Genomic DNA, 14,993 nt, shown 5'->3' with positions numbered 1-14,993 from the left:
ATAGCGAGGAGACTCACCTCGATCTGAAGATAACCAAATCACACACGTGTTGCTGCTACAAGGGCTCTTTACACTGAACATATTCAAAATCAATCCTAATCAATAATTAGAGTAATAACCCACATCAAGGTCCATTTTATATTTTCTCATACTAAGGGTAAAAGACCATTTTACCCCTCCAAGGCTAAACACAACCAAACATGGCTCGCGGCCCAAAAATGGCCCAAAGGCATTTCTGGGAGTACGCTATGCATATTCTCTCATTACACCCAACATATTGATATATCATACTCCCTCATTACGCCCAACATACTGAGATACCACTGAGAAGGAAAAAAGGCAAAATTTGCCCTGCGTCCTAAGGGGTTACAGCCAACGTATACCCCCTGATGCCAAAACCCACTTTTAAGCTCTTAATTCGTTAAGACTAAGCGTCCAACTCACAGATCTTAATCTAGGGAAGGTCTTAACTGATAAAGTCGTCAACTTTAAGCTTTTGCATGACTTAATGGAGTCCAAACCAAATCCCTAGTTTCATAACTTCATAAAATGACCAACAGTTTATGCATGAGTGGATTATAATCACCAAGATCCAATTTTTATGCCTTAAGAACCTCAGAAACACCAAGAAATGCTAATCCTAAGCTCCGGAGTAACTTTTACTCACAAGAGCCAAAAACATGGGACTAAAAGCTTGCAAATCAAGGCGCTAACCTAGATCTAATCATAGAACCATAAAGTTGAGAACTTTATACCTCTAGAAGCTTGCATAGATGATGAAAGTTCTGGATATATAAGCTCCAAGCCCACTAATCCTTAATGATGAACTTTTCCTTCTTCTACAAGGAACCAAGAAGTCTTTAAAGGTCCAAAACAAGCTCTTAAAGATTAGGGTTTCGAATCTAAGGTTGGGGAGGGAGGATGCTGAAAAATAGGGAGGCCTCAAGGGACTTAAGGTGTTTAAATAGGGGCTTAACCCTAAAATTTAGGGTTTTGGATCTGCATGAATACGCCCACCAAACTCTTTACGTACGCCCAACGTACTCAAAGATGACCGCAATCCTTTTAATGAATTACACCCAACGTACTCCTAATGTACGCCCCGCGTAATTCAAAAATCCACAAGTTCTACTTCGACTTCAAACAACTATAACTTCTTCAATTCAATTATGTTTTCAGTGTTCTCTATATGCACGTAAAAGTATTGAAGAGCCCTAAAATCCTATCTAATCTCCTTTGAATTAAAACATACCGAACTAAAATTCTTAATTCATGAACAAAATCTGAAGCATCACTTTTACCCTTTGACTCCGAAACACGAATCGAGATCTTGGATCACCTAACTCTTATTATCCACATCCAATTAGATCTAAATCCTATTCCTTTGAAAGCCCAAGGCCTTTTCTTGATCTATTTAGTGCCCACAATTTTGAAATAAAGAACTTCTCGATACAAGATGTTACAATATAACCATTTGATGAAGGGTAATATTGGAACATACTCCATTTGTTGCAATCATAGGTACCCCTAGAGTCAAATCTAGAATTAGGACCAAAACAGAAGGGAAATAATACTTAAACAGGAATACAATTTTATATAAATAATAGAAATTATTTTTATTAAAAAAATCATAGTGTTGAAAATCAAGATAAAAAAATGCTTTATGGCTTTCAATAAATAATGTAAAATCAATAGATAATACTTTACACCCATGAGGTGAAATCAACAAATAATGCAAAATCAAGATAGAAAATGATTTAGGATATATGGGATATAGCACAACAAACTGTGTCACAAATATATTATGAATTAGTTAACAAAAAGTAAATCTAACATGTAAGAGAAGCATAATATTACAAACTAATTAGCAACTTCTAAACTAAGAGACATAAATTATACCTCAGTTTGACAAAGTACCGAAAGAGAACCTCACAACTTTGAACTGATTTCATGTTTATTCCATTATTGTTTATGCCACTTGTTATTAAGTGATCCATATTTTTAACTCGTGATCAGTGCACATGGTTTCCTTATTAACATATATCTGTTTGCCTCAAAACAATGTTCATCACCTCCAAAACATATATGCTTGCACTGATATCACTTGATAGGTCGAATAAAAACAAATCTGTTGAAACATTAAGCTGAATGTACAAAAAACAACTGTTATTTATAGACAACAATAGTAAATGTTTCATGCCAAAACTCACTAAAATGTAATTTGTCCTTTCCGACCCTTGTAGAATCCGCAAAATTTGATATCATCCATTGAATGTCCTATTGCATTAAAATGTCTATAAATGGGATCATAAATACTTGATAAAGAGGTAGAAAAGGGACAAAGTATAAAATGCAGAGTATAAAGTGATAGATGTGAAAATCTTATAATACATAAACCAGTTTTCGACTCCATATTGTTTGAAATCCAAGGAATCCGATGTCAAACCCTTCTTGACCATTTAAGAGCAAAGCACCACAACAAAAATTGTTTTTATACTTTTAACTTGCAACATCCAATTTAAAGCAATTGATTTCGAATGAATGAGTAGAGGATAAATAAGTTAGGGGCAATCTGGTCATTTGTGATCATATAACATCTTAACAGTTTACTTACCCATACCAAATGCCGAAAAACCACATATCCGATTTTCGGATAAATTCGGATTCGGTTATTTTTGAACACCAAATAAATATATGTCTTAAGATGACGTTTCTTATAATAATGGAGTGCTATTGGATTCAATTCTTAGAGTCATTGGTAAAACGAGCTCTTACAATTGGAAAGACAAAGTAGAAATTAATTTACCAAAATTTAATTAACAACTGAAGTTTCACCCCAAACAAACGAAAACGCCTCAAGCCACAAACATGGTTGCATATTTCGGCTCTGTTTGGCGCGTCACAGCTAGCTGATAAGCTAGCTTATTTTTCAAGCTTTTTTATATTGTCGTGTTTGGTAAGCCAAAAAGTAGCTGATAAGCTAGTTTTTTGAAAAGCTACTTAGACTAGCTTTTTAGGAGTTTTTTTAAAATTTTCCAAATACACCCCTTAATTAATTATAGAAACACATATTCTTACATGTCCTTTTATGTAATTTTATATATTTCAGCTAGCTTTTCAGCTAGTTTTACTAAACGTTATTTTTTATCAGCTAGTTTTTCAGCTATCAGCTAGCTTTTTATTTAACAACTAGCTTTTCAGCCATTAACTTTTCAGCTAACAACTAGCTTTTCAGCTAGTCCGCCAAACATAGCCTTCATCTAAAAATCATTTTCCTGCTAAAATTTCGGACAAAAACTGAAACTTTGTTGTATGATTAAACAATTAAATCTTTTTTTAAAACATGTTATAATATAAAGTTGATCAAGAAGTGCAAACTATGTACAGAGAAAAAATTATTTATTTAATATTAGCAAAACGTTATTAGTCACCTTTAAAAAAATACAATCATATATTATAATGAAATTATCAAACTAATTATTAACGACTTAGAATACTCCTTAGAAAGCCAAGGTTGAATATTTTCTAAAACTTAAACATCATACACCATATGATTGTTTGTCTTTTCCAATTGCCAAGAATAATATATAGTGGATACCTAGCTAGTCATGATTAGCAAAAGAAGACAACAAGCTGCTGCCAACCATTGACTTTGTAGCAAAATAAGACCAGCTCCACTTGAGTTTAAATATAACACAACCAAAGAGCAACATCAAGGAAAATTTATATTCCCAGCTTCATACATACTATTGCAATTTCCAATTTCCATGGCCATTATCACTGAAATACAAGAAGAAGAAGCAGCAACAACAACAACAACAAAGTATGATGTTTTCCTGAGTTTCAGAGGGAAAGACACTCGTCTTGGTTTTGTTGATCACCTCTACCAAGCTTTGGTGAATGAAAACATTTCTACCTTTCTTGATGAGGAAGAGTTTGAATCTGGGGAAGAACTTAAACCTGAGCTTGAAAGAGCTATAAAAAGCTCTTGTGCTTCGATAATTGTGTTGTCTAAGAACTTCGCATCTTCAACATGGTGTTTAGACGAGTTGGTGATGATCCTTGAGCAACGAAAGGTCTTCGGCCATATTGTTCTCCCCATCTTCTACAACGTTGAGCCCACCCATATCAGGAAGCAAGAAAGCACTTTTGGAGAAGCGTTGTTTAAACATAAACAAAGGATTGAGAACGAAAAGGATGAGGAGAAGAAAATTCAAGGTGCTCGTAAGTTGGAGAAGTGGACGAAAGGACTTACAGAAATTGCTGATTTGATAGGAAAAAATGCAACTGGGAGGTAAAATATTCATACTATATTTCCACAAAATTCTTTTTATAAAAATAAGTGAAAGCAATTACTCCAGTCTAATAGAAAACACACGAGAGTAAGAAGGTGTACAAATCTAAATGGTGACAAAACAAACCACTAAGCTTAGTGAAGTCTTGTGAAATGGAAAACCTTTCGGATAATCGGAAATTCAAGAATCCTATATTTCTGTTTGTCGTTCAAGATCAACTCCCAAAAGAAATATTTTCATATTCTTTCTAAGGGTTTTAAAGATTCCAATAGAAACTTTAAAACACATGAAACCACAAATAAAATGATTTTTAGTAGTATAGAAAAAGTATAATTAAAAATCAAAAAATCTTTGCTACAAGCACCTTGGCAATCATATGACACTTGAGTTTTAGCAACACTGCTTTATGCCACAATATACTTAATAAAATAAATGTTGTTTTTCTACTTTTAACGGCATAAAAAACTTTTTAAAAAAATTGGGCGTCTTTTTATTTTATTTGAACGGTATACTAATTAAATATACTTAATAAAATAAATGTTGTTTTTCTACTTTTAACGGCACAAATTTTTTTTTTAAAAAAATTGGGCGTCTTTTTATTTTATTTTAACGGTATATTAACAATAAGATAATTAAGAAGACAAATTTTCCTTTTTCACTCACCATAAAATAAACATCAATACAAAACTACAAAGCATGTAACTTTTAGAACCATCATTATCAAAAAGCAAATCATTTTTTTTTCGTATTACTACTTCGATCCTTATCTTCTTTCTACAAAAAAAAAAAACAAAAAAAAAAACATTAATCGAGATAATATCCCATTTAGGGCTTAAAAACCCAGATTCATTTGTTAATAAACAAAGAACAAACATCATAGAGACTACCAAAGAAACATCATCTTCCCATTTTAGAAAGATTGTAGTTATAAACAGAAATTATATGTACCAATCGCATTAGTTTCTAAAAACCTTGCAACTTTTATGATTGTGATTATGTCTTACATCATCGTTGCCACTACAAGAATAGTACCCCATTGCAACTTCAATGTCGACGACATATTGTCGGGATAGGCTATACCGATGACATGTCGTCGGCGTAGGTTTGTAGCTATAAGTTGAACTTGTCGCCGGGATACGTACACCCTATATCGATGACGTGTAGTCGGCACAAGTTCCGTCGGGATGATTTTCGAAAAACATAATTTACTAATTACTTTTACCAACAACAAGTTTTCCGGATAGGCCAAATCTATATCGACGACGTGTTGTCGGGATAGGTATGCTTTATAACGACGACATGTTGTTGTCAAATGTTCTTAATCGTTTTCATTCAAAAAGCTATGCCGACAACATTTCCTCGTGTTAGCCACTGTATGCTTTTTTATTTGTTATAGATTCTATAAATTTACAATTCCTTTTATTTTATTTTATTTTATAACAAATCCAGACATTTTGAGGCATATGTAATATACAGATATTCAATAGATATTACAAACACACATTGTTCAAATTCAAGTCTAATATTACATACCAAAATAAGATACAATAACTAACACTATTCAAACTAATACAAACTAGCAAGCATCATCATCATCACATTCTTCTTCTTCTTCCCTCCCCTCGGCTTCGTTGTATTGTAGAGAGGCATTTCCTTGTGTGTTGGGATTGAATAGAAAGTTAGGAAGTGAAATTAGTGGTGGTTGGAAGTTAGGAACACATGACATCAATGACTAATTATATTGTTGTAAGTATTGTTGTAACATCCTGTTTGAAATAAAGTAATTAAATAATAAACTTGGAACCCCAAGATATAAATTTATAATTTATATTATTTTATAATGGCCCTAAAATCAATAATATTTAGCGGATAGTTGGTTTCGGGGAGCCAAATGGTATCAGAGCTAGGGCAGGGTCGATGTGTTCGACAGTGACGTCGAACCCTGGGGGTGAAGGTGGGTTGCACCTGATCTCACATCGGCTTGGAAGGAGAACGAAACATTTTCTTATAAGGGGTGTGGATATCTTCTTTGTCACAATACGTTTTAAAGCCATGAGAAAAGCATATCCCATAAGAACTCTGCAGTTAAGTGTGCCCGGGCGAGAGCAATTCAGGGATGGGTGACCCCTTCAGTAAGTTTTCGCGTCGGGAGCCTAAAGCGAACAATATTGTGATACGTGCCAGAGGGGGATGTTACAATTGTTGCATATGTTGGCTATATGCATCAAATTGGAATTGAGATTGAGATTGGGAAAATGTGGAAGCTCGTTCATTTGGAATCAGACCTATGTTGGAGGTTGGCCTCCTACCTTCTCCGCAACCATGTCTGCATCTCGTCCAGAAAAAAAACAGAAAAAAAATTAACACAAACTTAAATCGGAACCTTACCTCAAAATTACCGGTGTAGGTCGTTAAATCACTGGAATGAGCTCACCGAAAGAAGCTGCAAAGGCCGACGTGGTAAAGGCTGACGATGGTGAAGGGATGCTAAAGCTAACCGGAAAAACAACCCCAAAATCAAAGAAAAAAACTTGAACAATTACTAATAGAGAAGAAAAGAACGACGAAGAATCATACCTGCTCGTCGCCGATGAAGGGGAGTGGCTGGAGGCGTGGTTTTTGTCATTGTAGATTGAGAGAGAAAAGTGTAGTCAATGATGTGCAAATGAACTGATCGACTGAGTTTTGTTATGGTAAAACCCTATGACGACAAGTTGTCGATATTGGGTTATGTAACCTATGTTGTTTTGTTTTTACTGGTTCACACAAATTGTCACATGGTAGGGATGAGCATCGGAACCGGCCCGTGACCCGAAATTCGTGGACATTAGGAACTGAATCGGACCATCGGTTCTTTGTGTTATGGTTCCTATCGGTTCGTGTCGTGTCTTCAATGTTGGAACCGTCCCTCGAGAAATAGCAATATACGTTTCTGGTTTTTGTCGGTTCTGCCGGTTCCCGGTTCCAAAAATCTATAAGAATATCGTTCCAGTCCCGTCCCGATCGGTTCTATCCGACTCTAGTTCTGGTACTAGTTCCGGCCGGTTCCTCGGACCAAATGCTCATCCCTACCACATGATATTTCGGCGACAAGTTGTCAGGATGGTTGTCCAAAAAACGACATCGTTTTCCAATTTATGCACCATGAAATATAAATAAATTGATATTATTGTTTTAGTATCCTATGTCGAAAACATTTCGTCGGGATAGCTTTCGGAAAAACGACGTTGTTTCTAATTTCTGCACTATGTAATATAAATATATATTTTTTTAAATGTCAAATTTTTAGTTATCATCATGCAACGAATGAAAAGGCAAACGGGAAACAAGTTGCGCCATTAAGCACTTTTGTATGGTAAAGCCAATTCTTTTGAAGACTACATCCATAGATCTAGGGGATATAACATTGCTATGCATGATCCATTGTAGTATACTAAGAAGCTCCACCGCATTCGGCGCAAGGAAACCAAATGTATCAACTGCAAATGGTATGAACGTGTGTTGATTTTCCATGCACGGTTTTTCATGTTTGGTGACCTTTCATGTAGCAGCTTTTAATGTGGCCTGTCCCGCTGTGAAACCCCCGACTCTCAAGCTTACGAGAGGGGATACCTCTATAAGGTCCACACATGCGTGTTTCCCTCCAACCCATCCAAAAATCAAAATGTTAGTCAGCCTAAGTGTTAACCTTCCTTTTGTCGGGTCAGACAGGAAATTCACAGGAGCCTCTTTCTTGGCGAAAACCCCAGCACGCTTACATATGTCGACCAAAACATCCCTAACCATATCATTCCTGTATTTGAAACCCGAGAGTTCCTTGCAATGAACTGCATGCTCGCCGAAAGAGTCCAAACATGCCTTGTGGCACATCGGACATATCCTATCGTCTGGGAATATTGGAATCATGAGTCAATATTTGAGGATGGTACGATACTCCACCGGAGACATATGTTGGCCAAACCCATCTATAGGGATAGCTAGAAGAAAATCTTAAGCATGTGGTGCACGTAAACACGAAAAACTGCTTTCTGCCGAGCCGTCATATTGAAATTCACTTCCATATATTGGATAATTTTACTAAAAAGGACACTCGCCAGTGTATTCTGTGATTTAGGGGGGGGGGGTGGTGTCTTTAGTAGTAAAACTGCTAAGGTCAATGTCCGGAAGCTTGTTACGAAGAGAGTCTAAGGCACAAGCATAATTAGAATCCATACCATAAATGCCGCTATCTCGTAAGATGTGGTCTTGCAATACCTAAGATTAGGCCCTTGAGGCAACAAAAAAGCATATGAGGTAGCCTCTACTGTCGAGTATAAACCCAAACCACCAAACCAAATGGGTAGGGAAGCAAGTCGCCACTGTAAGTCACCAAAGAAGGGGCCACCACAAACCACAATGTCCTCAATCGCCTCGTGTAATCCATTATCGAATAACGCCGCCTCCTCCATGTGAACGGGTTGACACGTCCTCAGCCCAAAGAAAAGTTTAGCAATACCTATACAAGACCAAAGTATAAGGAGCTCACTCTGTGGGTCAGACAATTATGGAAGAAGGCACATCAAATTCACAGCGCCTTCAGCTCTCTTTATGGCTAAGTTGCTAATGAAACTAGCATCTCTACTAAGAGCTCCCCCGATAAGTTTCACCCTTAATGGCGGCCTCCCGATGCTAACCACGATAGCCCCTCATGCAGCTTCCTTCCATCATACAAGGGCCAAAAGAGCTTGGTTTTATTGATATTCAACTGAAAGCCCACCTCCTCAGAATCTCTAATAAGTATGCCATCATCCAGGTACCATGCATGGAGAATAAGCTTGTAATTATCTCTAATATTATGCAAGAGCAGGTCCATCACAAGGGAAAAGAGAAGTGGTCCCAAGGGGTCTCCTTGTTGAACTCTAGTAGAAGACCAAATATGCGTGTCCCCTAGATATAACCTTGCTTCTTGACCATATAAGAATTCTACCCACAAGGATATAGAAGGGCATCTCAATCTGACCTCATGAATTAATGCATATCTGTCAACAAGGTTAAAGGCATTGGAGAAGTCCATAGTAAGCATGGAAAGAGCCCGTCATTGTGGCGTTCACTCAACACCATGTTGGCGCTATGTAACACGGCTTCAGCGCCACCCGACACCTCAACCCCGAACTGAAAATCATTGAGATACTTGACCATTTCTTTACTAACACCTTTCACAGCTAGGTTGGAAACCAAACGTCTCCATATAGTTCTTACTGCAGTAGGTCGTATTCCCTTTTCAGGTTTTAGAAGCGGTGTAATAGGAGCTAAGGTAACAAATTCCGCCAAACTCAAAAGGTATCTCCCTAGCCATAAATTAATCACACACGTGATGGAACATAGGAGGTCTTTGGCAATTGTTGAACCTTCTCCACAAAGAGCATCTAAAATGTGTTGAGCTGATCTCAACCCATCTCCCCCACACGAGGTTCCTTTAGGGAATGATTTAATGCCCCCTAAGGACATTGTCAATATCAACCACAAGGGGAGGTACTGAACATATGGTACTTGGCATGGATGCTGGTGGCTTGTATGGATGCTTATCCTCCAATGCCTTCGTGGTAGCATCCTCGTATGGAGCAACCCCCGAGGAACATAATACTTTCACAGCTGCTGTGAAATGTCATCAGAAACCTTACGAAGACATTATCTGATGTTAGCGTCACCCCGTGTTCTATCCTCCTGAATGTACTCTTCTGTCTTTCCTTGTTGCTCCATCCTTGCATTGTCAACCAAGTTTTTAACAAGCTTGGCTATACCATCTTCTATACCCCAAGTAGCTAATGCGCTTAAGATGTAACGATGTTGCAAAGACTTCCTGTTCCCAAACCTACTTTCTTGTCTATTCTTGGGTTGTAACCTATACCGACAACATACATGGCATTTTCTTGTTGAGAAAAAATTTGTCTAGTTCATCCCAAAGATCTTTGGTTGTACAATTATCACGTGATATGATCTAAAGTAGATTGGAATCAACAGTAGAGTAAAACCAAGACTTGATGCGAGAATCAATGGAATCCCAATCTTCATCATCTTCACTGGTGGGTTTCGATTTTTCACTAATATGTCCCATAACTTTGGCACCTTTGCAATTGTCAGTAAAATTCTCCGCCAAAGTTTATATTTTGACCCATCTACAGTCGGTTTGAAGTTGAATTGATTCTACACATTAGTTACCACATAGACAAGGGTTTGAGCGGCGGGTACAATGGTGGAGGAGGATGACAGGAGGGACATAATTCCAGAAAAAATAAAAACTTGTGAAATAAAAAAGAATGAAATAGCAATGGAAAACTTACATCGAGTAGCAGGATCGTTGCGCCTGATTTTGTCTTTTCTGTCTTCATCTTCGAAACCCATCCTCTCTGAAGATTTTCTTAAAGTTCTTGAAGAATTTTGATTTAATAGTCTCTTACCATTTATGGAAACTCCTTATATGAACCCTCTTTCTTTTTCAGCTTTGTTTCAGGATCAAGTGAAAAAGTCTAAATTTTCGTTATGTTCCTTTATCAATATGTTATAAATTTATGCACTTTATCGATGTGTTTTATAACCTTTCAAAGCTTCCTTTAACTCCCTTCAGATTTGTACTCGATCTGCAACAATATTTACTTGCACAAATAATAATAAAACACACCATTATACCGTCTAGACACTACAAGAAATAAGGGTTCGACGTTAGTGGATGCTATTATAAAAAAACCCGGCATTTAGCAAGAAATTTGCAAATTGTCACAACAATATAATATTGGGGGTGATGATGTGGAGAATGAGGGGCAGGAGATTTGTGAGTATGACTAATTTATGTTTACTTTTATATTTTCTTAATGTTGTACGTAACGACATTAATATCTTGTGGGTTTTATATTAAGAATTTTATATAATAATGTCAATTCTGTATTTCTTCAACTCAAATACAGTTTTTACTCATTTAAATATTGGTTTTAAGATTTGCTTCAACAATAAAAAGGACTTTTTAGTGTCGACACTATAAGCGACCACATGCATTAGTAGCGATATGTCAATGAATAAATTAAATAACCTTTCTTCTCTCTCAATTTATGAATCACAACACAAAAATTGATAAGTACGCCTAACTAATCATGATTTTCACTAACAATAACATGTGAATCACGTCCAAGATTCTATTCTCCCTCTCTTTTTATATATATACCTTTTAGTCCCGTCCAATCCAACAATGCATGCATGGGGTCTTAGTACGTACTTAAATAAAATGATTCAAAGTCTAACTATTGGCGTGATCACTTTTATTTAATCTGATTTACATGTCTTGTTGATCGAATTTGATTCATTTTCAGACGAGAGACTGTGTTCATTGAAGAAGTCGTGAATGAAATTAGTAGTAAACTGGAGCCACACTTGCAGATGAGAATCCCACGCCTAATTGGGATGGACAATCTTATTACTTCCATCGGTTCCTGGTTAAAAAGCGGATCAACCAAAACTGCTGAAATTCTCACAATTTGGGGAATGGCTGGGATCGGAAAGACAACTTTTGCAAAACATATGTATAAATTGCACGAACACAAGTTTGAAAGAAGAAGCTTTGTTGAGGACATTGGAAGAAGATGTGCACAACAGACATGTTCGAAACTAGATTTGCAAAAACAGCTTCTAGGAGACATTCTAAAGAAAAAAAAGATTGAACCACATAATGTAGATCTGAGCACATCTAAGATTGAAAAAGCATTATTGAGGAAAAAGACGCTTCTAGTTCTAGACGATGTTGATAACATTGATCAACTGGAAGCGTTGATTGGAACAAAAGGGTTTCATCCAGGAAGTAAGATTATAGTAACAACCAAAGATGGGTCCATAACAGAAAAGTGTTCATTGTTTCGCATGCCATATCCTCCAGAACATGAAATTCTTGCACTTTGGGGCTTAAGTGATAGGGAATCTCTTAGACTTTTGTGTTGGAATGCATTTGGAAGCATTCATCCCATGAAAGGTTTTGAGAAAGAAGCACAACGGGCTGCAAAGTATTGTGTAGGACATCCATTGGCACTTGAAGTTTTGGGTAGGTCATTAGCTAATGAAGATATAGCCACATGGAATGATGTCCTTGAAATGTTGAAGGCAAAAGTAGATTTAACTGGTGTAAAAAAGATTCTACAAATCGGCTTTGATACATTACCAGAGAACTGCAAAGAACTGTTTAAGCATATTGCATGTTTTTTTGTTGGAACAGATAGAGTAGTTGCAGAAACAATATTAAAAGGATGCGGTATCCAGACATCATATGGGATCCGAAAGCTAATTGATAGATGTCTTCTTACGATTGAAAAATATAATGTGTTGGCGATGCATCAGTTGGTTCAGGATATGGGTAGAGATTTAGTCGTCGGAGAATCACCTGAAAAGCCATGGAAGCGAAGTCGTGTATGGAATCATGAAGAATCCCTGGATTTGTTAGAAAAAGACAAGGTAAAACAACATAGTCCCAATATTGTTCTCTACTAAAAAAACACAAGGTGAAATAACATAAAAGAGACAAGCAAGCCAAAACTTGAAAAAAAACAAAGATATATATATATATATATATATATATATATATATATATATATATATATATATATATATATATATATATATATATATATATATATATATATATATTGTGAACATATGTTATTAATTTTCTTAATTTTTAACATCCAAAAAAAATATCGTTGAATTATTCTTTATCTAAAGATATTATTCATAAACATATAGTATATGTAATATTTTATTAAATATTACATAAACCAATATTTCAAAAACCTAAAAATATTCTACTAAAATATTATATATATATATATATATATATATATATATATATATACACACACACACACACAGAGGACGGTTCTATTGAGATTCTAAAAAAAATAGAGATCTTAAACGTCAACCTCAACCATATATTTTTCATTTTTCACTCTCACACTCCAAAGTACCGGTGCAACCATGTATTCTTAATCATAAATGATTATACATGTATCCATGTTTTAAAGTGTTTAATCATTTATAATTATGGTGGTTGTGATGGAGAAAATGGTTGTGAAAGATGTGGCAGTGGTAGAGGTGACTGAGGTGGCAGTAGTGGGGTCGGTTGGTGGCAGAGGTGGTAGTAGTGACGATGGTGATTGTGGTGGTGGGGAAGGTCTGGCGGGGAAAGAAAACGGCTGGCGCTGCATAATTAATCATTTATGATTATAACTCTATCGTCGCGCCTATACAAAGGAGCGTTAGAGCGACAAATCTCTATTCTAATAAATGAATAATTTTAATCTTCTTTTGCCAAGTGTCACTATAATACAACTCTTCATTAATATTATAGTATTAACTAGGCGAATGTTCACGCATTGCGCAGAAACACCAATATAGTTGAAATCTTTACAAATGTATGTTTTTTAAAATATAACAATAACGTTGTGGTTAAATTTGATATAATAATTAGTATACTAAATTGATATAATATATTAATTATTTTAAATTATATGATAATATATACATCTATTATAACTGTATAATCTTAACAATTTGAATGACTTTACCATCGAGTTACTCATAAATAAAATTAAAAATAATATATGGCTTAATGTTAATAGTTTTTGTTATTGTTAATTAATTTTTAAAAATTTATTTTTTAATGTTTTAATTTCTATCATTATAATTATTTAGAACATCAGATATTGTTTTTTTATTTTAAAGGTAATAATATAATCATTTATATAAAGTTATTTTTAACTATTGTTATTGTAAGTTATTTTAAACTTCTTATTTGAAGACTTTTAACGATTTTACAAATTATTTAGAAAATATTTTAGTTAAATTTAGATTATAATTTAGTTTTTGTATTTAAGACTATCATTTATAACTTTTAATATTTAAAAAATATTCATTGGGTTTTTTAAGTGGAACTGAAATTTATATTTAAGTTGACACTGTAATGTTATATTTAAATTAACAGTTTAAGTATTTTGTCTAAACTATTCAAAAATTATAGCTTTAAATTGATAATGATTTACATATAACAACATATTAAATCTAATAAATTAAATATAATATGTTAAAACTTAAAGACATAACTTTATAAGTAGAAGTAAAGATATCATTTTAATATTGAAATTTAGTTTATTTATGATTACACTTTAGGTTTGATATTTATTTAACCTTATTAACCAAATTATAATCATTACTAAAAAGTCACTACAATTTATCACTTTTAACTATTTACAAACTATTATATGGGTTGTTTAAGTTAAACTAAAATTTGTATTTAAGTTGGTCCTGTAATGTTATATTTAAATTTATAATTTAAATATTTCATACAAATTGTTCAAAAGTTATAACTTTAAAATGATAATGATTTACATCAAATAATCTATTAAAATTAATAAATTCAGTATAATGTGTAAAAAGTTAAAAAAAATATGACTTTATAAGTAGAAGTAAATATATTATTTTAATATTGAAATTTAGTTTATATATGATTACACTTTAAGTTTGATATTTGTTTAATCTTATTAACCAGCTTATAATCATTATTAAAAAAAATTGAAAAGTAATGAGAGTTTTAAATAAATATGGTGAAAGGCAAAATGCATCAGAGTTTCAAATGAAAATATTTCTATCATTTACATTAACTGTAAAATATTAATTATTAGATTTAGT

General features: G+C 34.4%; 1 protein-coding gene across 1 annotated transcript in view; it reads left to right on the top strand.

Moving 5' to 3' along the window:
• The first annotated feature begins 3,633 nt into the window (after window positions 1-3,633).
• LOC145039065 (disease resistance protein RML1A-like) overlaps window positions 3,634-14,993 on the top strand; it is a 16,461-nt gene continuing 5,101 nt past the window's right edge. The window contains exons 1-2 of the mRNA XM_078987207.1: window positions 3,634-4,294; window positions 11,636-12,764. Coding sequence (XP_078843333.1) covers window positions 3,768-4,294; window positions 11,636-12,764 — 1,656 coding nt within the window. The 5' untranslated portion in view covers window positions 3,634-3,767. The remainder of the gene's footprint in view (window positions 4,295-11,635; window positions 12,765-14,993) is intronic.

Source organism: Lactuca saligna, chromosome 1, assembly GCF_052625555.1.
Source record: "Lactuca saligna cultivar CGN05327 chromosome 1, ASM5262555v1, whole genome shotgun sequence".
Taxonomy (NCBI): domain Eukaryota; kingdom Viridiplantae; phylum Streptophyta; class Magnoliopsida; order Asterales; family Asteraceae; genus Lactuca; species Lactuca saligna.
This window is presented reverse-complemented; position numbering and strand designations above follow the sequence as displayed.